This window comes from Rhinoraja longicauda, chromosome 9 (assembly GCF_053455715.1).
Source record: "Rhinoraja longicauda isolate Sanriku21f chromosome 9, sRhiLon1.1, whole genome shotgun sequence".
Classification (NCBI taxonomy): Eukaryota; Metazoa; Chordata; class Chondrichthyes; order Rajiformes; family Arhynchobatidae; genus Rhinoraja; species Rhinoraja longicauda.
In genome coordinates this window covers 22938158-22963526 of record NC_135961.1, presented here as the reverse complement: position 1 = coordinate 22963526, position 25369 = coordinate 22938158, and the positions used below count along the sequence as shown (strand labels likewise).

The following is a 25369-nucleotide window of genomic DNA, read 5'->3' as shown; positions in this document are numbered from 1 at the left end:
GATTGGACACATTGGAGGCAGATAACATGTTCCCAATGTTAGGGGAGTCCAGAACAAGGGGCCACAGTTTGAGAATAAGGGGTAGGCCATTTAGAACGGAGATGAGGAAGAACTTTTTCAGTCAGAGGGTGGTGAAGGTGTGGAATTCTCTGCCTCAGAAGGCAGTGGAGGCCAGTTCGTTGGATGCTTTCAAGAGAGAGCTGGATAGAGCTCTTGAGGATAGCGGAGTGAGGGGGGTATGGGGAGAAGGCAGGAACGGGGTACTGATTGAGTGATCAGCCATGATCGCATTGAATGGCGGTGCTGGCTCGAAGGGCTGAATGGCCTACTCCTGCACCTATTGTCTATTGTCTATTGTCTATTCAGATTTTCAGCCTCTGCTGATTTTTTTTATTTCTCAGCAGCACTGGCCATCACTGACACTAAAAGTGAAAGCACGTGATCTGATATTGTGAGGACATATTCCATCTGTCTCTCACTGTCACACTCCATCTCTCTCTCACTGACATACTCCTCTCTCCTCTCTCTCTCTCTCTCTCTCTCTCTCTCTCTCTCTCTCTCTCTCTCTCTCTCTCTCTCTCTCTCTCTCTCTCTCTCTCTCTCTCTCTCTCTCTCTCTCTCTCTCTCTCTCTCTCTCTCTCTCTCTCTCTCTCTCTCTCTCTCTCTCTCTCTCTCTCTCTCTCTCTCTCTCTCTCTCTCTCTCTCTCTCTCTCTCTCTCTCTCTCTCTCTCTCTCTCTCTCTCACTGACACATTCTATTACTCCTTCACGAGCACACTCCATCTTTCTCTGTCACACTGACACACTCCATCTCTCTTTCCTTCACTGACACACTCTCTCACACACACAAGCACACACATAGACACTCTCCATCTTAAGCTGAAAATAGTGTAGAGGATTTATGAGGATATTGCCAGGTCTTGAGGGCCTGGGTTATAGGGGGAGCTTGGGTAGTCTAGGACTTTATTCCTTTGGGTGATCTTATATTGTACAAGATCATGAAAGGAATAGATACGGTAAATGCACAGAATCAAGAACCAGAGGACATCGATTTAATATGAGAGGGGAAAGATTTAATAAAAACCTGGGAGACAACTTTTTCACTCAGAGAGTGGTGGGTAAATGGAACAAGCCAGAGGAGGTAGTTAGAGGCAGGTACTGTAACAACATTTAAAAGACATCTGGATAGGTACATGAACAGGAAAGGTTTGGAGGGATATGGGCCAAATGCAGACAGGTAGGACTAGTACAGATGAGGGCACCTTGTTCGGCATTGGCAAGTTGGGTCGTAGGGCTTGTTTCCATGCTGTATGACTATGAATCCATTGCATTGGGCCTCATTGGGACTGCAATCCATTGCATTGGGCCTTCCTGTGCAGGAAGCCACAGACAGGTCAGAGTGGGATGGAGGACTGGTGTGGCAGAGGCTTGGTGCTCAGTGGCAGCACGGTGGTGCAGTGGTAGAGTTGCTGCTTACAGCACCAGAGACCAGGGTTCAATTTATACTAAGTGGAAGATGTGCTGTTTCATTTGAAAGGACATTTTGGGTCTGTAGATAGTGAGAAAAGAAGAGGTAAAAGAGCAGCTTGCATGGGAAAGTGCCGTTGGTAGACCAGGGCGTTGTGAAGGCAATGGTGAAAAAGGAGGGGAGAGGAAGGGAATATTTGTTTGATGCAATCTCGTTGAAGATGATTGAAATTGTGAAGGATGATGCAATGAATGTGGAGGCTGTGGGGCAGAAGGTGGGAACCAGGGAAACTCTATTCTTGTCTCTACAGTCCTGTCATGTGAAACAACGTTTCACTTGCACATCCTCCAATTTACTTTATTGCATTAAGTTCTTCAATATATGGCGGTCTGTACATTGGAGAGTCCAAATGCAGTTAGGGTGGCTTTCAATCAGAACACAGGTCATGTCACAATCAGATCATGTCTCTGAGTTTCCAGTTGCCTGTTAGTCCCATCCTCTGTCCCAAACTCACCCTGTGATCATCTTCTTCCTCGGTACAATGTGTCTTCTGGAATTAAATACTAAATTCAACAAAGTTAGATAATTCTCTTTTTGTTTGTATCAGAACCGGCAAGTGCTTTTGTAAGTTATCCATCCATAATATTAACCCACCTTTTCTCTGTATAGAAACAGTCTGAACTTCAGTTCCGATCTGTATTTCAGTTTGTACATGCCCATTTTGTTTTCTGCCTCCCTGTCTTCATTAATCTACAAACCAAGGCTGAGTATAGAAGGTGGGAGGTCATGTTGCAGTTACATAAGACGTAGTTGAGGTTGCATTTAGAGTATTGTGTTCGGTTCTGGGCACCATGTTATTGGAAAGATGTTGTCAAGCTGGAAAGGGCACAGAGAAGATTTACGATGATGTTTCCAGGATACGAGGGGCTGAGCTATAGGAAGAGGTTGAATAGGCTAGGACTCTGAGAGTGCAGGAGGATGAGGGGTGATATTATAGATGTGTATATAATCATGAGAGGAATAGGTTGGGTAGATGCAATGAGTCTCTTGCCCAGAGTAGAGGAATCGAGGACCAGAGGACATAGGATTAAGGTGAAGGGGAAAAGAATTAATTGGAATCCGGGGGGTAACTTTTTCACACTTAGGATGTGGGTATATGGAACGAGCTGCCAGAGGAGGTAGTTGAGGCAGGGACTTTAGCATCATTTAAGAAAGATTTATACAGGTACATGGATAGGACAGGTTTGGAGGGATAGGGACCAAATGCAGGCGGGTGGGACAAGTGTAGATGGGACATGTTGGCCAGTGTGGGCAAGTTGGGCCAAAGGGCCTGTTTCCACGCTATATCACTATGACTGCAAGATAGCTTCATAAATAGTGTATCCCCATGGCATCTCTTGCGTCACCCTCTCAGAGAGATTCCCTTTTGTGGTGCCAATCTTTACCCCACAGTCTGAAACTTAGAACTAAATTGTTTTCTTTCTTTCCCAGTTCTAATTGAAAGGTCTTTGACCTGTGATGTTGACTCTGTTCCATAGGTGCTGTTTGTTTTTGGCACTTCCTGTTTTTGTTTATGTCACTGCTGAGTTTGTTTTAAGACTAAATACCACAGTCTTGAACCATTTTGATTTTTATTCTATTGAAGCAGTTTTTTTCTGGAGAAGTTATTTGTTGAACACAATCAGTATTGAACTTTGAATATTGGTGAATAAGTTGTCGCCACATTATAATCCAAGAAAATTAGAAATGTTGCACCCATTTATTTATCTGGGGTTATAGTAACCATATAAACATAGCACAAAAAGTAAGGAAATTTGTGTTTGGTAGATTATTTATTTATTGTAACAATGCTTCTTGGCAATAAATCTTATACCGTTGGAAAGCCTGTTTATTTCCCTTTTAAATGGTGCCACATTTGTAAGGAACATGCATTTGTGGGATGAGCAGCAGAGCTGAGTATATGGGATGCGCCCATGAAAAATTTGCCAAATCTCTGCCAATGCCAAACAGCTTATTCTGCCATTGACTCTTGTTCGGTGTTGTTTGGTGGATTGGATGATTGGTCTGAAGAAACAAGACATATTGGCAATTTAACAATTTATTCATTTAATAAACAGGAGCCACAGTAGTGTGTGGAAGAACCATACACAGCCACAACAGCCTGGCACCTCCTCCTCATGCCGGTCACCAGCCTGGTCACACACTGTTGTGGGATGGTATCCCATTCTTGTCAGCACCTGGGGGTACCAGAAGCTCAAAACAAGAGTCAATAGCAACAGCAGAATAAGCTGTTTGGCATTGGCAGAGAAGATTTGGCAAATTTTTCATGGGCGCAACCCATATACTCAGCTCTGCTGCTCATCCCACAAATGCATGTTCCTTACAAATGTGGCACCATTTAAAAGGGAAATAAACAGGCTTTCCAACGGTATAAGATTTATTGCCAAGAAGCATTGTTACAACAAAGAAATAATCTACCAAACACAAATTTCCTTACTTTTTGTGCTATGTTTAGTTGCTGGTGAAAAGCAATTGAGAGATATAGAATTCATATGTCTGGACTCCCTCTCCCCTGACTCTCAGTCTGAAGAAGGGTCTCGACCCGATACGTCACCCATCCCTTCTCTCCTGAGATGCTGCCTGTCCCGCTGAGTTACTCCAGCATTTTGTGTCCATCTTCAGAGATCTGGACTAAGCATTCAGTGACTCAAGGTCAAATACCACCAATGGCAGCTGGGGAATTTAAATTCTGTTAATTAAGTAAATACATTAAAAATATATTATTTGCAGGGGTGACCATGAAACGTCCACTTTGGAAAAACATTATTGGTTCACCAATGTCCTTGAGGGAAAGAAATCCATTGTCGTCACAGCTCTGGGCCGCCACAACAATGTGTTTGACTTTTTACTGCCAATGACCTGTCAACTTATTGAGTTCAGAAGATGCACTCATTAAGTGCAGTGCTTCAAGAAGGTAGCTCACGATCACCTTCTCAAGAGCGGTCAGGGTTTTTCACAAAAAAAAGATTGCTGGCTTGGCCTCTGAAATCCACAATCCAATGAGTAGAATAAAGAATTTGGAATGACTGTTAGATGTTGATCTTGCCAGTAGCATCTATATATTTTGAGTCAATCAATTTATTTACATTTTCTTGTTCACAATGATCGGGGAGAAGCTTTAGAAACATAGAAAATAGGTGCAGGAGGAGGCCATTCGGCCCTTCGAGCCAGCACCGCCATTCATTGTGATCATGGCTGATCGTCCCCAATCAATAACCCGTGCCCAACTTCTCCCCATATCCCTTGATTCTACTAGCCCCTAGAGCTCTATCTAACTCTCTCTTAAATCCATCCAGTGATTTGGCTTCCACTGCCCTCTGTGGCAGAGAATTCCACAAATTCACGACAATCTGGGTGAAAAAGTTTTTTCTCACCTCAGTTTTAAATGTCCTCCCCTTCATTCAAAGACGGTGACCCCTAGTTTTGGACTCGCCCAACATTGGGAACATTTTTCCTGCATCTAGCTTGTCCAGTCCTTTTATAATTTTATATGTTTCTATAAGATCCCCTCTCATCCTTCTAAACTCCAGTGAATACAAGCCTAGTCTTTTCAATCTTTCCTCATATGTCAGTCCCCCCATCCCAGGGATCAATTTCGTGAACCTACGCTGCACTGCCTCAATTACAAGGATGTCCTTCCTCAAATTAGGAGACAAAAACTCAACACAATACTCCAGATGAGGTCTTACCAGGGCCCTATACAACTGCAGAAGAACCTCTTTACTCCTATACTGAAATCCTCTTGTTATGAAGGCCAACATTCCATTAGCTTTCTTCACTGCCTGCTGTAGCTGCACGCCAACTTTCAGTGACTGGTGTACAAGGACACCCAGGTCTCGCTGCATCTCCCCCTTACCTAACCTAACTCCATTGAGATAATAATCTGCCTCCTTATTTCTGCCGCCAAAGTGGATAACCTCACCTTTATCTATATTATACTGCATCTGCCACACATCTGCCCACTCACTCAACCAGTCCAGGTCACCCTGCAACCTCCTAACATCCTCTTCACAGCTTACACTGCCACCCAGCTTTGTGTCATCTGCAAACTTGCTAGTGTTGCTTCTAATTCCCTCTTCCAAATCATTAATATATATGGTAAACAGTTGCGGCCCCAACACCGAGCCTTGCAGCACTCCACTCGCCACTGCCTGCCATTCTGAAAAGGACCCGTTTACTCCTACTCTTTGCTTCCTGTCTGCCAACCAATTTTCTATCCATGTCAACACCCTACCCCCAATGCCATGTGCTCTAATTTTAGTCACCAATCTCCCATGCGGGACCTTATCAAAGGCTTTTTGAAAGTCTAGATACACTACATCCACTGGCTCCCCTTCATCCATGTTACTTGTCACGTCCTCAAAAAATTCCAGAAGATTAGTCAAGCATGATTTCCCTTTCATAAATCCAGGCTGACTTGAACTTATCCTTTTACTGCTATCCAAATGCACCATTATTACCTCTTTAATAATTGACTCCAGCATCTTTCCCACCACCGAAGTCAGGCTAACTGGTCTGTAATTCCCTGTTTTCTGTCTCTCGCTCCTTTCTTGAAAAGTGGGATAACATTAGCTATCCTCCAATCCACCGGAACTGATCCTGAATCTATTGAACATTGGAAAGTGATCACCAATGCATCCACTATTTCTAGAGCCACTTCCCTGAGGACCCTGTGATGCAGACCATCAGGCCCAGGGGATTTATCATCCTTCTGTCTACCCAGGGACAGAGGAACTATCTAAAGTTGGAGAAGTCAATGTTTATACTGTGAAAAAATCATTCACGCTTTCATTTCCTCCCGCCTAGACTACTGCAACTCCCTATACACTGGGATCAGCCAATCTTCCCTGTCCCGCCTGCAACTGGTCCAAAACGCCGCAGCGAGACTCCTGACGGGTACCCGTAAAAGGGACCACATCACCCCGATTCTGGCCTCTCTCCACTGGCTCCCTGTACGGTACAGAATCAACTTCAAGCTCCTCCTATTCACGTATAAAGCCCTAAATGGACACTCCCCCCCCTACATCAAAAATCTTCTAACCCCCCTCTCTAACTCCAGGTCCCTCAGGTCGGCCGACTTGGGGCTACTCACTATCCCGCGGTCTAGGCTTAAGCTCAGGGGTGACCGCGCTTTTGCGGTTGCAGCTCCTAGACTGTGGAACAGCATCCCTCTCCCCATCAGAACTGCCCCCTCCATCGACTCCTTTAAGTCCAGGCTCAAAACCTATTTCTACTCCCTAGCGTTTGAGGCTCATTGAGGAGGCGCTGTGAACTGTTTGCGTGCTACTGTATGTTTCTTTTTTTTTCCCCATTGGAACCTAATCAGATGTACAGCACTTTGGTCAACGTGGGTTGTTTTTAAATGTGCTATACAAATAAAATTGACTTGACTTGACTTGACTAATTTTGTTACCTTTTCATATCTGCTGATATGCTCACACTATTTAAAATATTGTTAGGCGAATCAACATGGGAATGAGGTTTCAAGCCACGATCCCAGCTTTACAAGACAGGTCACGAGCTGAAAAAGATGTCTCGAAAGCAGACTTGGTGTGGAAGCCTTGGTGTGAGTTGGAAAACCCAGAAGAACAACAAAAAGGTATTAATGGATAATGATTGCATTGTAGGTTATTACAACAATGGTTTTAATGTGAAATGTAGTTAAATATCTCTCACTGGGAACAAATTTTAAATCCTTCTCTTGCTTCTTGGAGACTCATGACAATAGTTATGTTGGCTGTGATTTGCTGCAAGTGTACTTCAGAATGCCATTTCAGATTATTTTAGTGATTTCTCTTTCAAACCCATTTACAACCAAGTGTTAGGCTAAATCCAGCCAGAACCTAAATTGAATATTCATTGACTCACAAGGCCACCACCCACCCAAGGTGAGGATTTTTAAGGACACTTATTCTCCCATGCACTTACTCTTTATCATACCTGCTTGTAATAAATAGATACAGAAATGGGTCCAAATAGCAGAGATAGGAATGTATTATCCTGAACTATGCAGAACAAAATCTCCCAGCTTTGACCCTTGGTTCCTGAGTTAGTTAATTTCAATGTGAATGATGGTAAGGTGCTGTGCCTTGACAACTGTGGGCTGGAGGGAGAAACATGTATTTTGTATCTCCTGGCAGAAGGGTACCTGTGCACATCAGATGCAAATGGGTGAACACGTAGTGTACAGACTTGTACATGAGTAATGGGCACTTTGACATTCTACTGTTGCCACTTGCATTGGGACAACCATGGCTAAGAATGAAGTGTCCAGAGGAAATGAATGCTTTCGGGAGGAGGAAGAGATAAAACTTTTTTTTTGTTAACCTATGTTTTGGCATATTCAGTTCTGAGAAGAATGGATTTAATCCCTGAGTCAGTCTTTGGAGAATGGGTGAGGGTTTTGTTTTAAGTTCCTGTCCCTTATCATCCCTGTAAAATACTGTGTATGCCTAAATGGTATTCACATGACCGTGGAGCGCTGTCCAGGACACCAAGGCTAAGATTCTACTTTCCATTTATGTACACTTCCTGCACTGATTTATCAATCCAGTTTTATTTAAAGTTTTACTTGAATCATCGAATGAGACAGAATAATTTGACTGAAAATACACCTTTGTTCAAAATTCTACATGTTGGGGGGGGGGGGGGGGGGGGTGGAGGAAGAAATCAACCACAATTTGTTGTATTCAACGTATGCAAAACACTTGAGTTGTCATCAGTGTCCTAAACCTGTTAGGCATGGGTGAGTTGGGCTGAAGGACCTGTTCCATACTGTATGATCCTGTGGCTACTTGATCAATTGAACCAATTGTGTTTTTAATTGTAACCCTGTTTTAAGAATCTCCTTCACCACATTTCTTATTTTACAACGGAAACTCCATGGTTCTGTTTTCTTTTCCTCTATTCCATGAGACATGAGAGATTGCAGATGTTGGAATCTATCTACACCTATCACTTGCTAGCTCTTAGCCGACCCCTATTCCTCCTCCTCTGCCTCTTTCTATGCTTTACTCTTCCTCTTTCAGTCCAGATGAAGGGGTTCGATGTTAACTGTATTTTCCTCCATTGATGCCACCTGACCTATTATGCTCCTCCCTCTGCTTTCTTATTTTATCCTTGTTGCATATTGTCAAACTATTCAAAGGCTAATGGAGCATTTTTTGAAGTGGTGCAGCTATTTCTTGCACAATAGATCCGGTAGATGACTGACCAATTAATCTGTCAACTAATAGTGGTCGAGGAATAATTGTAGACGAGGTTAATTATCTCTTTGCATCATGTCATGCATGTTTGCAGTATTTAAACTTGCTTATGAAATTAGTGATATTGTCCAAGTTTAGTAAAAATGAATACTTTAATTTATTTACTATAGTGGAAGATATGTTGAACATGGCTTGCTCTAGTGTGTTGCCAGGTGGTGGGACAAATCGAGAACTCGCCTTACATTGTCTTTTTGAGGCGGACGGGAACATTTTGGTGAGTGCAATATTAAAACAAGCTCTGCTTACTTGTAATTAACTGTGACATAGAACATTAAAAAGCACAGCACAGGAACAGGCCCTTTGGCCCACTGTCTCTGCAGAACATGATGCCAAGATAAACTATTCTCATCTGCCTACACGTGATCCATGTCCCGATATAGAGCTTGCATAGCATACATTTCAAATCTTCAGCGACCTCGGGATAGTTGATGGTTGCATTGGAAAATGAAAATTTTGTGAAATATTAAAATATTGAAACATTGTTTATATTAAAGCGAGCTTCCTCAATTTGATTTTATAATCAGCACAATTGTTTTGTAATTAACATGAATTTATGCTATTTATTTCTGTTTAAAAAAACAAAATTAAGGAAGAGATATCTGTACACAATCCATGTTCATCTTTTACATTCTTTGCATGGATAAAAGGTTAAAAAACAAATGAAAATGGGCAATAAAGATAGGAAATATTGCCATTTCTCAAATGATTTACTGTCAGATAAATGGTTAACATTTAGGGTGTGATGATTTGCTTCCTATTTTAGACTACTATATAAAGAAGGCTGAGAGTATAAAGGTGATAGCATCTTCGGTTCAACTGTCATTTTTTTACATAAACTATCAGATATTATTAAATAAACAAAATTAAGAGCCTACAGCAAAAAAAAAACAACCTTAAATTGTCTATGGGATTATGTCATAATCTGCTATCTGGTGCTCTCCATGATAAAGTATATTGCTGTACTGTTTGTTTTATTTAGACAAAAATGCTATTTTAGCTGTTAAATTTGAAGACATCATGCACTGCAACATCTCTGCAGTAAAGAAAAAGGATAGTATTCTGTTATGCTGTTGATGACTTTCCAAAGGAAAGGATTGATGATTATTAGTTAAACTTACAGGATTGAATAATGGTTTAAACTCCTTATTTTACGTAATAGCTGATTTATTTAATTCAAATGATATTTGGTTTAATTAACTTGTTCATTTAGAATGTTTATTTTTACAAAGGAGGCAGACTGTGGTCATTTGGTAATATGATAATGTGCAACCTCAATGTATGTCATCATCTAGTTTACACTGGGTTTTTTTTAGCTTTGGAGATTTCATAGTCTGTTACCAGAAAACACTCATTATTATGTGTTATATTTTGATGTAGGAGAAGAGAATGGTCATAGTGCATAAAGGAAGAATAGGCTCAGAAGATTAAAATAACATGTTTTTTTCTGATTCTTTATTATTCACTTGCTTATTGTAGTTCTTAATCAAATCAAAACATTGAATGAATAAATTATGCTTCAATATATTTCTGTTTCTTGTTGTGCTAGATGGCTGTGGAGATTTTGCTGATGAAGCCACCTAATAAAGCCAAACCCCATCCATTAGCAGATTATCACTATGCTGGTATGTAGCTTATTCCACTTACTTCTCACTGGTCACCGTGTCCTCTGTCCTACGGAATATTACAGCTATTTCTCATGAATCTTCAAAGTTCTTGTTATTTATCTTGTCTTGAGAACGTTCTAGAAAATAACAAGCAAATGCTGAAAACACTCAGCAGTTCTTACAGCGTCAGTAGGGAGAGAGGACCTTTCACCAAAATTGGAACTTTTCCTGGTGAAAGTTTTCTGCATATCTTATTTTGTTTTAATTTACATTTTCAGCATCTGCACTAATTTGCACCACCTGATTAGTTGTTTTAGACGTCAATTTATGTTGATCGTACAAATTCGAGAATCAATACCCCATGTGATGCTGAAACATATGGATTTTCTTTTGTAGGACGAGCAAGCGAAAATGTATTGTTATTGATTTATTATCACATGCATCAAGATTGTTTTGTGTACTATCCAGGCAGATCAAACCCTATGTGAGTACATCCATTGCACAAAAGAAAAAATAAACTGAGTGCAGAATATAGTGTTCTAGCTGCAGAGAAGGTGCTGTTGAAAAGCAAATGCAGTAGTGATAACAAGGTTGTTTGGATGATTGGGAATAAATCATTAGCATGTGAAAGGTCTGTTCCAGAATCTGATAACAGCAAGAAACTGTTGTTGAATCTGGGAGCACATACTTCCATGCTTTTGTATCTCCTGCCCAACAGGAGAGGGGAGAAGAGAGCATGACTGGGGCGTGAGTGGTCTTTGATAATGTTGGCTGTTTTCTAGAGGAAGGGTTAAGTGTAGATGGTGGTGAGGGAGGGAGGTTGGTTCGCGTTATGGACTTGCTTGCACCCACATCTCTCTGCAGTTTCTTGTGTTTTTAGGCAGAGCAGTTGCCACACCAGGCTGTGATGCATCTGAACAGGATACTTTCTAGGGTGCAGCTTCAGAAATTGGTGAGACTCATTGGGGACAAGCCAAAATTTCTTAGTCTTCTGGGGAAGGAGAAACATTGGAGGCTTTCTTGGCCGTATTGCTGATGTGGTGGGTCAAGTTTAAATTGTTGGTGATATTTATACCTCGGAACTTGTATTTGGTTGGGGGTCCAAGCTACATAGAAATTATTATCTATCCTGACTAAAATGGGATTCCTTTTATCAGATGAACACACCAACATTTGCAAATTCTTCTTTCTTCGAATTTGCCATGCTGTCAAATAGAACGAGAAGGTTGCTAGTCTCATGTTGCTGTTTGGCTACATCATCTGAAAACACAAGGTCAAGTTTCACATGTACAGTGAAGACACATACCTTCACCGCACTGCTTTCTCATGACTGCTGCAATGGCTCAGAATTATCTTTAAAAAAGATAACGTATCTAGCCTCAATTGATTTGCTCTTTAATTACAATTTCAGTATTGGATTTTCCTGTTAGCTCTGTCCATTTTCCTCACTCCCACCAGCCTTCGACTTTTAAAATAAGAAAAGGAAGTGCTGGAAATAATGCATCAAGTCAGGTTTTATTCTGATGAAACATCATCTTTGTTTATTTCCTCGCAGTTGCTGTTTGCGCTGCCAAGTATTTCTGGCATTTTTTAATTTTATTTTAAATTTTCCTCATCTACAGTATTTTGCTGCTGTAGAATTTATTTTTGTTTAAAAGAACATCCAAAGACTATCATAGGAAGTTTACAGATCTACTTAATGTAATGGTATCAGCTCTACCTCTTGATAGACCTATTTGTCTGTAGAAATTATTTCCTTCCAGATTGGCCATGTAAAAGGTTAAAAAATATACCAAAATAGGAATGACAAATTATTACACTTAACCAGGTTAATGTAAATATTGTAAAATCTGTATCCTTTCTACTTATTTCCCTCCGGGGATGAATAAAGTTTTATCGTATCGTATGTCCATGTACCTTTTAAGTGCTCCACATCTGCTGAGTTTCATAACACCGAGAATTGCTCAATCGCTCACTTAGGTGAAAACTCTATACTTGAATAACTTGCTTTAGTTCTTGCACTCTGGGGTAATATTTGTGCCCTGGATTTTGTCAATGGTGAAGCAATTAATATATTTATTTTCAATTGTAACAAAAATATAGCGTTCTTTGTAGCAGTATGATAAGTACAACCTGAGGAAAATCGACAAGCAGACCTCCCAACCTGTCCGAATTTGGCGGAACGTTTCCGCTTTCTTGTTTCATTTCTGCCATTCCGATTTCGCCTCACATTTTTCCGCAAAACACATGCCCCGCCGCTGGCCCAGCCTCGCCGCTGTACTCGCCCCGCCGCTGGCCCAGCCTCGCCGCTGTACTCACCTCGTCTCGCTGCTAGCCTGGCCCGGCCTTGCTGCTGGCCCGGCCTCGCCGCTGTACTCGCCTCGCCGCTGGCCTGGCCTCGCCACTGTACTCGCCTCGCCTAGCCGCTAGCCTCGCCTCACCTCGCCGCTGGTCTCGCCCCGGCCTCGCCACTTGCCTCGCCGCTTGCCTCGCCTTGCTGCGGAGCGTGAGGCCCGTTGATGTTGAGAGGGGATGGGGGGGGTTAGGGAGTGGGAGGACGGAGTGGGGGTCGGGGGGAGGGAGGAGGGGTGGGGGAGTAAATTTGGGGGGAAAGGGGGGGAGGGGAGTAGGGGGGAGGGGTAGGGGGGGTTGGGGGGAGTAGGGATGGGAGGACATGGACTGTTGTGATTTGCTGTTGAAGACCACTGGAGCAAGTATGTCTTCAATTAAATTAGGTACGTGCAGTTTTTTAAATGAAACTCTTCATAACTTAGTCATACATTTTATGACCATTGTTCTTTTATTCAATACCAAGAGAATTGGGATGTGTAAGGAAAAAGCAAAATAGAAAAAACAAAACAATCTTTTCTTTGTTGTAAAAAGTATTTCTGTTCAATAACCTTTCTATAATAGTAGAATATACTCATGATAGGCCTGACATTGTACATGTAGTCCAAGAACTACAGACTGTTGGAAATAATAGTTGTTTTTCACACCTGAATGTAGTACGCGTACGCGCATTTGGCGTGCATACTTATTTTTGCTGTAAAATTGCATTATGCACCATATTATGAACTTTGATGTAAAATTCTGAATTTTGGACATCAAAATTCTGAATTTGTAAAAATGTTGGGAGGTCTGGACAAGCTATGTAGTTTCGTTCGGTACCTTGGTACCGAATGACAAATAAAGCTCTGTTGAACTGTTGAAATGTAATTCAGCCATAGCTTCATTGTGAACAAAGGTAAAAAAAAACTAGGTGATTACACACCAGATTTTATGTTAATTGTGTAGGAGGGCACCGAAGATGCTGGTTTACACCAAAGATAGACACAAAATACTGGAGTAACTCAGTGGGACAGGCAGCACCTCTGAAGAGAAGGAATGGTTGACACTTCGGGTCTAGACCAGTCTGAAGTCTCCGGAAATGCTGTCTGTCCCGCTGAGTTACGCCAACATTTTGTGTCTAGCTTCTATGTTAATTGTATTGAGAACTTCCTGAAAGAAAACAGAGGTCAATACTACAGCAGCAACAGAAGGCTGCCCAGTAAAACAAATAAGTGAAAATCAGTTATTTCCTGTAATGGGGACAAACTCAAGAGTTCTGATGAAAATTCATCAGCCTGAAACATCAACTCTATTTATGTCTTTTTATACACTTGGCTTCCTGACTATTCCCAGAATTTCTGTTGCTTTGTCAGCAGATTGATTGGTTATTTCTTGCTTCCCATTTATGTGATAAAGTAAACCCATTTTAAGAGAACTAATTTATTAAAACCATTTGTAGTTCAGCTGCTACAAATTTAATTAAATTGCATTTGCTTTGGCATAACACCACATAAAACTTAAACGGCTCGATTTGATTCCTAAAAATGAAATAGTTGCATTTAGTGGATCCACAAGAGTGCAAATGCTGGAATCTTAAACAAAAAAAACTGCAGGTTAGGCAAAATCTGGAGAAATGGGACAGATCAAGTTTCGGGTGAGGACCCATCTTCAGAATTCTGAGTTTCATCCAGCAGTTTTTTTTAATCAGTTACAGATTCTCTGTAAATGGTACCGCAGAAATCTATTTGTATTAATTAAAATTAATGACAGCATTTGAATCAAATGTCTAATAGTCTGATTGCATGTGATATAAAAAAACGTCAAGAGAAAAAAAAGTGTAATCTGTTGTGTTGAGGCTTTGTGTGTTTTCTTGGTAAGGAATATTGAATTTTTATTTTGTTTTGCATTTTAAAATCATTGAAAACATTAGCGACGCAGTGGTGCTGGCAGACCTCCCAACCCTTCCGAATTTGGTGGAAAGTTTCCGCTTTCTTATTTCATTTCCGCCGTTCCGATTTCGCCTCATATTTTTCCGCAAAAATGCCTCGCCGCTAAACCCGGTCGCTCGCCTGGTTTCGCCCGCCGCTCGCCTGGTTTCACCCCGCCGCTGGCCTGGCCTCACCTGTCCTGTTGATGAGCTGCCCTCAGGCTAGATCTTCAGAGACCTGCACACCCCCAAGTAAAGCTGTTGACTCGCTCCCATCAATTAAGACATTTTCTTGGATCCCCAGTTTTTCCTGACTGAAGTCAACAATCAGCACCTTAGTCTTGCTAACATTGAGAGCAAGATTGGTGTTCTAGCACCATTGAATCAGATTATTACTCCCTTACGTTACCCGGACTCATCACGTCCCATTAATATTCCAACAACGTTGGGATCAGCGATTAATTTAAAGATGGCGTCGGATCTGCGTCTGCCAACACAGCCATGGGAAGAGGAGAGGAGAGCACACAGTCTTGATGTGCTCCTGTGTTGATGGCTATCATGGAGGAAATGTTGTTACCACTCTGTACAGATTGCGGTCCAGTCTTTCAGCACTGCACCGATATTCTGCAGCTCTTTGGGAGGAAATCTGCCACTTGAGTCTGTGCCAGGTTAATGTTGGTGCAGATCCAGTGGTTCCATTAAAATGAATAGGAAACGTCAACTGCCGACAGAAAATGGAACATTACATTTGATTTAATTATGTTAAACTTCCAGAGAGTTGTGAATCTGTGGAATTCTCTGCCACAGAAAGCAGTGGAGGTCAATTCACTGGATGTTTTCAAGAGAGTTAGATTTCGCTCTTAGGGCTAAAGGAATCAAGGGATATAGGGAAAAAGCAGGAACAGGGTACCGATTTAGATGTGTAGGAAAGAACTGCAGATGCTGGTTTAAATCGAAGGTAGTCATAAAATGCTGGAGTAACTGGAGAGATGCTGCCTGTCCCGCTGAGTTACTCTAGCATTTTGTGTCTACCTACTGATTTTAGATGATCAGCCATGATCATATTGAATGGCGGTGCTGGCTTGAAGGGCCGAATGGCCTACTCCACCTATGTTTAATTGTGTGTGTTAATTTTATTTTTTAGCTTTATTTTTTATGGGTTCTGCATGATTCTGAATGTGTCTCTCAAATCCATTTACAAACATTCAGTAACAGTGACGCCTTTGATCATGAGTTAGCCTGTGGGTAGGGCCTCATCAGCTGTCAACGCCAGTCTGTTAGTACAGCTGGCAACTTGCCCTGCGAGAGGGTCTTGGGTTTGCTATGATGAGCTGGGCAACATCAACGAGCTGGGGGGCAGCCTGCCTCCATAAAAGAGTACACTGAATCAGGGAAATGGAACAGCATGGCCGAAGAACTGTCCAATAGTGATCTCAAGGCAGCAGGTGATCTGTCCAAATTTCTTTTTGATCAGTTGAGCTGTGATACTTTTATCTTTAGATTAGAGAAACAACGTGGAAACAGGCCCTTCGACTCACTAAGTTCACGCCAACCAGCAATCACCTGCACACTAGTTCTATCCTACACATAATGACAATTTACAGAAGCCAATTAACCTACAAACCTGCACGTCTTTGGAATATGGGAGGGCACTGGACCACACAGAGAAAACCCACGCAGTCACAAGGAGAACGTACACACTCCTTACAGACAACACCCGTTGTCAAGATCGAACCTGGGCCTCTGGCGCTGTAACGCAGGAACTCTACCGCTGCTCCTCAGTGCCGCCCCTACTTGAGACCTCTCTCCCTAATTAACCAATGCAATTATTCTTTCTGTTTTGGGTTTTTACAGTTCTGGCTAGAACAGTGAGAAGACCAGATAATGTCTCCGTAGAATGCGTGAGAGAAAAATAAATTAGAGGAGCATTCATGAAAAACCATTATACACTTTATGGGAGACAAATGTTTGGCCAAAAGTAGTGGATTATGTGGCTTTTAACTCATGCCACATCATTCGGTAATTAATCTAATGCATAGCGCACATTAGCAAAGTTAGGTACATGAAAAATGTGGATTTTATGGCAAAACTACAGAGGGAATAGGGTAATAAATATTTAAAGATTTCATGCTCCACAGCTCCCCTTACATGATTAGTCATTCATCAGTTCATTAGTACTGTTTTCGTTTGGTGAAATGAGAACCATGTAAAAAGTTACATAACATGAGACTATTAATTAGATCCAAATTTTGTTTTCTTGAAGATTGAATATGGTCAATCTTGCTCTGTTTCGCTTTTTGCGTCAATGAAAGCACAGAATGGAAGGTATCAGGCAGGATTAATTACTGTTATATTCTATCAATTGTCCTGGCAGAACATGAAATTCAGTTTTCATTGGTGTATAATTTTATTTTCTATGTTGTATTGTTGACGCTTTTCATACCCACAGGTCTGGCTGTATGCTGAATATAGTGCTCCAACAGACAGCCAGCAACTGCGTCCATTCCAAACAACAAGGCACATAATAAGCTTGAGGCTGTTGTCAGTCTGGAAAATCTGAATTTCAGGGCAGAAGTACTGACTGTTTTCTTGTATTTGGGAACTTTTTGTAATTGGACAATGCCAGCATTTTTTGTAAAATTGTCTGTATCTAATAAACTCTGTCCTTTTTTAGGTTCTGACAAATGGACAACAATGGACAAGAAACTTTTCAACAAAGCTCTGAATGTACATAACAAGGACTTCTTCCTGGTTCAGAAAATGGTAAGAAAATTGTTGCAGGATTTATCCAAAGTGGAATTTTAAAAGGTAACAAGCATGTGTAGGATTCTGATTTTAAAAAACAGTGTTGTGGGAGGAGCTCTTCATGATATGAGATTAGTTAGACAATGCTTCCTTCAGCTTTTTGCTGGAAGGGCAAGCTGATAATTCTTCCTCCTTACATGGTCCCTCAAGGTCATCGTTAACAAGCTTCTGCTGCAGTTCTGCAGGTTCAGAGATGGCTGGCGAGGCCAATGTGGAACTCTCAGCCTTTGCCACAGGTTGGTTTGCTTTACGGGCTGTAGGGGGGGTGGTGCATTCCTCTCACCATTTATGCTGGGCTTTGGTGTACAACCAGTTGGAATTTCTCATTCTGGAGGTTCTTTTTTGAATGATCCTTCTGCATTGTGATCAGTCATGGGCCAGGAATTAGCTCAAGTCAGTCAAATTTTTACATCCTTGAGAACATCCTTGAATGATTTCCTCTATCCACTTTGCAGTCTCTTGCAGTGACCGAGCTTGGAGTGGCTGTTTTGGCAGTCTGGCATTGGGCGTATTGACTGAGTGCAAATAGTGCCTCAGTGCTGGGGATGTTAGTCCAGGGGAGGACGCCAGGCTTGCTTCATTTATCCTGCTGGAGCAAATGGAGGATTATGTGAAGACAGCATTGGTGATATTTCAACAGTGCTTTATGGCACCTGCTGTCGAAGTTCAAGCCTCAGAGGTACATAGGAGGGGTAAGATCACTGTTGCCTAGGGACAATGCTGGATTTGAAATCTTGATTTAAAAATCTTTTTTCCTTGGATACCCAAAGTCAGATAATGGTGCACTAATGTTGATAGTGATGATCAGTATCTGCCTCTGCTAAGAGTTAGCTCACCAGGTATGGAAACTTGGTTCATGTTTCCCTTAGTCTTGTCATAGATCTTTATCAAGTGGGTAATGTACTCAAAAGGCAGATTGATTGAGGACTTTTGAGTGTGAAGCCCATTCTCCCATTCACTTCATTAAGTGAGTCAGTGGTGTTTTGCAACGTCCTTGGAGCATATGCATGTGTGTCATCCGTATACTCTGTGATTCACACTGAGGTTGGGGTGACAGTAATGCCAGGGTACATGTGATGTGAGTTGATTAGTTTCCCATTTATCCTGTAGATTAGCTTCAGTCCAAGAGGAATCTTGGTGAAGTGTAGCATTACAGTGAGAAAGATTGAGAAAAGTTTAACGCACATTTATGAGGCAAGCCAGCACCTGTCTGCACTGAGACTGAAGTGGGTACTGCTGTTGTAGGCAGAATGACAGATCAAAACTTACATGCCATCATTTGTAAACATAGGATGTGATGGTTTTCTGATCGCAGTCTCTGGGAGATTAATGAACTGTGGGAGCAACGGAGCAAAGAGAAAAAAAGCACTGGATTATTATTGGTGGTGAGAGTAAATGAAATAAAGTACTGGTGGTGAGAGTAAATGAAATAAAAATGAAAACCAAAAAAACTGCAATCGTTAAAGATACGGTGCAAGGTCAATATGTCTTTTCTACTTGCAATGCTAGAATATATTAACCTTGCATATTGGACTAACAAACTGATCATTGGACTCAAGGGGTTAAATTATATCAAGATTTTATTTAAGGGATTTAATCTTTGTAGTTTAGAAATTTAAGGATTTGACTGTGGTGTGCAAGAGATTTAGAGGAACTGATACGATAAAATAATACCATTCCAATTGGTTGAAGAATTATTTTTCAACTATATTGCCAGACCTTTCAGCAGTGATGCAAGGAAGCAAGTGCTTTAGATATTTGGAACTTTGCCACAAGTGAAAGTTTATATTCAGTTAATGGATCGTGTTAAATCGAGCTTGATCGATCTTTAAGCAAAGGAAGGAAGAAACATAAAAGGATGCAGTCCATTCTTATTGAAAGACATTACACCATCCAGGAGCGAAATGGCCTAATTTATTCCTATATTGGAATGATCTTAAATTATTCTGTTGCTGGGCCAGGCATGGTGCTAATAAATCTTATGTTCTGTAAAAATACGTGTGTTAAGACGAATAATGTTCGAGCCCAAACTTTCTTTGACATATACTTACAAAGATGAAGTACGAAGGTAAGCTAGCCAAGAATATAAAGGAGGATAGTAAAAGCTACTTCAGGAATGTGAAAAGGAAAAGATTAGTTTAGACAAATGTGGGTCCCTTGAAGACAGAAACAGGTGAATTTATTATGGGGAACAAGGAAATGGCAGATGAGGTGAACAGGTACTTTGTCTGTGTCTTCCTTAGTGAAGACAGAACCAATCTCCCAGATGTACTAGGAAACAGAGGATCTAGGGTGATGGAGGAACTGGAGGAACTGAAGGAAATTCACATTAGGCAGGAAATGGTGTTGGATAGACTGATGGGACTGAAGGCTGATAAATCCCCATGGCCTGATGGTCTGCATCCCAGAGTACTCAAGGAGGTGGCTCTAGAAATCGTGGAAGCATTGGTGATCATTTTCCAATGTTCTCTAGATACTGGATCAGTTCCTGTGGATTGGAGGGTTGCTAATGTTATCCCACTTTTTAAAAAGGAGGGAGAGAGAAAACAGGGAGTTATAGACCAGTTAGCCTGACATTGGTGGTTGGGAAGATGCTGGGGTCAATTATTAAACATGTAATAACAGCGCATTTGGGTAGCAGTAACAGGATCGATCCAGGTCAGCAGGGGAAGGAGAAATCTTGCTTGACTAATCTTCTGGAATTTTTTGAGGATGTAACAAAAAAAATGGATAAGGGAGAGCCAGTGGATGTAGTGTACCTGGATTTTCAGAAAGCCTTTGATAAGGTCCCACACAGGAGATTAGTGGGCAAAATTAGAGCACATGAAAAATTGGTTGGCAGATAGGAAACAAAGAGTAGGAATTAATGGGTCCCTTTCAGAATGGAAGGTAGTGACTAGTGGGGTGCCGCAAGGCTCGGTGCTGGGACCACAGTTATTTACAATATATATTGATTTAGATGAAGGAATTAAAAGTAATTTTAGCAAATTTGAAGATGACACAAAGCTGGGTGGCAGTGTCAACTGTGAAGAGGATGCTATGAGGATGAAGGGCGACGTGGATAGGTTGGGCGAGTGGGCAGATGCATGACAGATGCAGTATAATGTGGATCAATGTGAGGTTATCCACTTTAATGGCAAGAACAAGAAGACAGATTATTATCTGAATGGTGTCAGATTAGGAAAAGGGGTAGTGCTACGGGACTTGGGTGTCCTTGTACATCAGTCACTGAAAGTAAGCATGCAGGTACAGCAGACAGTGAAGAAAGCTAATGGCATGTTGGCCTTCATAACGAGAGGATTTGAGTATGGGAGCAAAGAGCTCCTTCTGCAGTTGAACAGGGCCCTGGTGAGACCACACCTGGAGTATTGTGTGCAATTTTGGTCTCCTAATTTGAGGAAGGACATTACTGCTATTGAGGGACTGCAGCGTAGGTTCACGAGGTTAATTCCCGGAATGGCGGGACTATCATTTGATGAAAGAATGAAAAGAATAGAATGACTGGACTTGTATTCACTGGAATTTAGGATGAGAGAGGGTCTGATAGAAACATATAAAATTATTAAGGGTTTAGACACACTTGATGTTCCCGATTTTGGGGGAGTCCAGAACCAGGGGCCACAGTTTAAGAATAAAGGGTGGGTCATTTAGAATTGAGATGAGGAAAAACCTTTTCACCCAGAGTTGTAGATTTGTGGAATTCTCTGCCTTAGAAGGCAGTGGAGGCCGATTCACAGGATGCATTCAAAAGAGAGTGAGATAAAGCTCTTAGGGCTAGGGGAATCAAGGGATATGGGGAGAAGGCAGGAACGGAGTACTGATTGTGGACGATCAGCCATGATCACATTGAATGGCAGTGCTGGCTCGAAGGGCTGAATGGCCTCCTCCTGCACTTCTTTTCTATGTATCTATGTAAGCGTAATGAGCAATTGAAAAAAAATCAAATGTTCTTTAAAAAAACTAACAGATGCTAAGAGCAGAGTTGTTTTATGCAAAGTAAATAGCAGCGGCATAAATCAACCAGAGATTTCTAAAGATTTTCATCTCATAGTATGCTTTCTTCATCTTGCAGATCCATTGGAATACAAATGATGAAATGTGTATTTTATTTGCTATTACATTTCCAGCAATATTTGTTCCCATGTATCTCTTTACAAATTGTCACAATCTTATTATTTTTCTGGCTGACGAATAGAACTATTATTTAATGTTTTATTAATTAATGCATTTATTTTATCTCTTCAATTGCATACTGAGTGGATATTATTTAATGTTTTATTCATTAATGCATTTTATTTTATCTTTAATTGCATACCAAGTGTGAACTCGTAACTAGTATTGCAAATAATATAATTCCAATATATTAAATCAGCGCTTCAAAGCCTGACAAAACAAAGATATGCTGGAAATACTCAGCCAGAAGGTCATCAACTTGTGATGGTTTCTCTCAGTCCAAATGCTGCATGACTTGCTGAGTACTTCTAGATCTTCAGCTTTTATTTCAATTTGTTGGGATCTGAGTGGGTTTTTTTGTATTAAAAATTCAGCAGCCTTTGCAGTTACTTGTGGGTAATCCTAGTATTATACTGTGAGTTGCTATCTGCTTTATATTTGGATAGAGAATTTTGTTAACTTGGGATTTTGCGTTTTTTCCCCAATACCTCCAATTTTGAAAACAATACTAGCTAAATACATAATTATTAGGCCTTGCAAATGTTGTGGTTCTCTTGTCAGAAATAGCACTAAAATGAAGGTAGACACAAAATGCTGGAGTAACTCAGCGGGTCAGGCAGCATCTCTGAAGGAATGGGTGACGTTTCGGGTCGAGACCCTTCTTCAAGAAGAAGGGTCTCGTCTGAAGAAGGGCCTCGACCCGAAACGTCACCCATTCCTTCTCTCCAGAGATGCTGCCTGACCTGCTGAGTTACTCCAGCATTTTGTGTCTACCTTCGATTTAAACCAGCATCTCTGCCACCCTTCCGAATTAGGCGGAATGTTTCCGCTTTCTTATTTCATTTCCGCCATTCCGATTTTGTCTCACATTATTCCGCAAAACAGTCGCTAATTGCAATTTGGCCGTGCGAGGTCGCTAGGGGTTCCGCGAGAATCCCCCCCCGCCCTGGAAGTCTTCCTGAAAATGTGGCACCTCGGCTGGGCAAGGCAGCCAATCTCGACCTTATCGGGACTTCCATGGCCGATCAGTGGGTTGAATTTGCAACGCAGCCGGTGCTCTGGAACTCCAGCCCAGCTGGAGTCAGCACATCTATCCCCATAGCCGACTTCCTTGGCGGGCTGGATAAACCAGCAAAGCTTTGGAACCAAGAGTGCCAGAAAATCAGTGGTGGAACTGTAGTGAGTAAATATTAAATTTAAGTGCAAAATTATATAACTATATTAATTAATTAAGACAGGGTTAAAATATAAAACAGCAAAAAGCCAATTACCACCTTTTTGGGCTGATTATCAATTAATGTGCAAATTTACTTCAACAAGTACTTCCATATGCTTAGTTGAGTCGCATATATCAACTCTTTCTTCATAACTTAGTCATACATTTTATGACCATTGTTCTTTTATTCAACACCAAGAGAATTGGGATGTGTAAGGAAAAAGCAAAATAGAAAAAACAAAACAAAACAATTTTTCTTTGTGTTGCAAAAGGTATCTCTGTTCAATAACATTTCTATAAATAGCAGAATATACTCATGATAGGCCTAACATTGTACATGTAGTCGAAGAACTAGACTGTTAGAAATAATAGTCGCTTTTCACACATGAATGTAGTGCAATACGTATGCGCATTTGGCGTGCATACCTCTTTTGCTGAAAAGTTGCATTACGTGCCATATTATGATTTTTGATGTAAAATTCTGAATTTTGGACATTAAAATTATGAATTTGTAAAATCAAATGTTGGGAGGCTGTGGAGGCCGTCAATTGAAAATTTTAAGGCAGAGATAGATAGATTTTTGATTAGTATGGGTGTCAGGGGTTTTGGAGAGAAGACAGGAGAATGGGGTTTAGAGGCAAAGATAAATCAGCCATGATTGAATGGCTGAGTGGACGATGGGCCAAATGGCCTAATTCTACTCCTATCACTTATTAACATGAATTTATGAGAACATAAACACATCTAAATGGTGAAGGGGAGAGGCACTCCAACTAGTTATCAAGCTGGGCATCACTAAACCTTACTCTGTTACCCAAATTGAATTGATTGACATTTTGTTACAATGAACAAACAAAACACTTACGTTATCTGGAAATTCATCCAGATATAAAGCACACAAAAACAACCACCATATATCGCATTTGTTTTATTGCTGACTGGGGAATGAATTTCCAGGCATTTATTTTTATATATCAATTGCAAGAGGATATATTTATCTTATCGTACAATCATCCCTGGGAGCATTGTTTTGAAAGGTTTGTTGGTTTTTTGTTGACTATTACATTGATGTTATCTCTATATAAGAGCTTAGTGCATTGTTTAACTTAATTTTCACGAACATTAGATGCCATTATTAGCACATGGCAAATAACAAAATAATATTGCTTCTCAAGGATGACAAACTAATGGAAGCTGTTTCCTTTCCAACCATGAGCGATAGGAAAAAAATCTAGTTATTTGTTTACATTCAACAGTATTTAGTTATGCAGTTGTGTACATAACAGATGAAGAAGAGCAGCGGGAATCCTTTATTGCTTTGCCTCTGGTGCCAATGCTATCCTGACAAATGACTTGGCTGTTAGAGTGAATAATAAGGGGTAGGTGGAAGTGCATTGGGACAAGATGGTAATGGATAAGGTGACAGGATACCATACAGATGATCGGGATGTGAAGTCAGGGCTTGGGAGTGTTAGAAGTTTGCAGAGTGGTGTGAATGTCAGGCAAGAAAAGAGATTCCTTTTTCTTTAAAAAAATAAAATGTAATTCCATGATTAGAGTCGACGTTACAAGTATTTTGATGAAAAACAGGGTGTGGAGAAAGAAAAACTTGGAAAGGGAAAGAGCGTAAGCAGGAACAAAGGAGTTAGTGGGAAAATAATAGATGCCGTGGAGAGCAAATTGTGCAATGGGGTCTGCAAAATAGAAAGGAATCAAATGAATTTGGATGACCCAAATTTTTTAAATAATCTTGAAGAAAATCCAGGGAGATGCCAAATTTTGAAGAACATTTTTAACTGCACAAAATCAATTAATGTGATGAACATTGCATGCTGTAATTTGATATGACAAAAGGCTTGAATATAGTTGGTCAATGAAGGTTACACTGGATATGTACAGCTCAGTTCACTATCCACAAGTGCATTACCATTGGAATAAGAAGATCATTTGTAATTTAATAGATAGACTTGCATATGTAAGCTGAAAAACATCCAATCCAACAAACATACAGCATAGAAACAGGGTCTTCAGCCCAACTTGTCTATGTCGACCAAGATGCACCAACTACGCTAGTGACACCTGCCTGTCTTTGGCTCAACTATATATTCTAAAACTCTTGTTTGTTTGTTTGTTTGTTCCTGAACTACAGCCAAAATGGTACACGATAGCGCAACAATTTTAGGCCTACCTTACTCACCGTCATCCCTTTGGTGCTAATGGAAGAAGTTTCATTGAAATCATTGTTATATTTTTTAAGTTATTCACATTTTAAAGTTTAAATCTATCTCCGAGGGAGGGAGGGGGTGGAAGGAGGGAGGGGGATAAGGAGGATTGAGGGGAAGGGGGAGGGGGGGAGGAGGGTGCTGCACCAATGCAGGAGAAGTTTGGGCCCAATGGGTCCACTTGGTCTAGTATTCCTCTAAACCTTTCTTGTCCATGTACCAGTCCAAATGTATTTTAAATGTCAAGGCCCTCCCACTCAGTAAAGGATTTGCAAATCACAGCTGGGAGATCATAGCAGAAG

The 25369-nt window shown here is 41.0% G+C and overlaps 1 protein-coding gene across 6 annotated transcripts in view; it reads left to right on the top strand.

Annotated features, from left to right (window-relative positions):
• LOC144596539 (transcriptional-regulating factor 1-like) overlaps positions 1 to 25369 on the top strand; it is a 207802-nt gene that overhangs the window by 163053 nt on the left and 19380 nt on the right. For all 6 annotated transcript variants that reach the window (XM_078404958.1, XM_078404962.1, XM_078404961.1 and 3 more), the window contains 4 exons: positions 6987 to 7126; positions 8903 to 9006; positions 10339 to 10414; positions 17326 to 17414. In XM_078404958.1, the coding sequence (XP_078261084.1) occupies positions 6987 to 7126; positions 8903 to 9006; positions 10339 to 10414; positions 17326 to 17414 (409 nt within the window). The remainder of the gene's footprint in view (positions 1 to 6986; positions 7127 to 8902; positions 9007 to 10338; positions 10415 to 17325; positions 17415 to 25369) is intronic.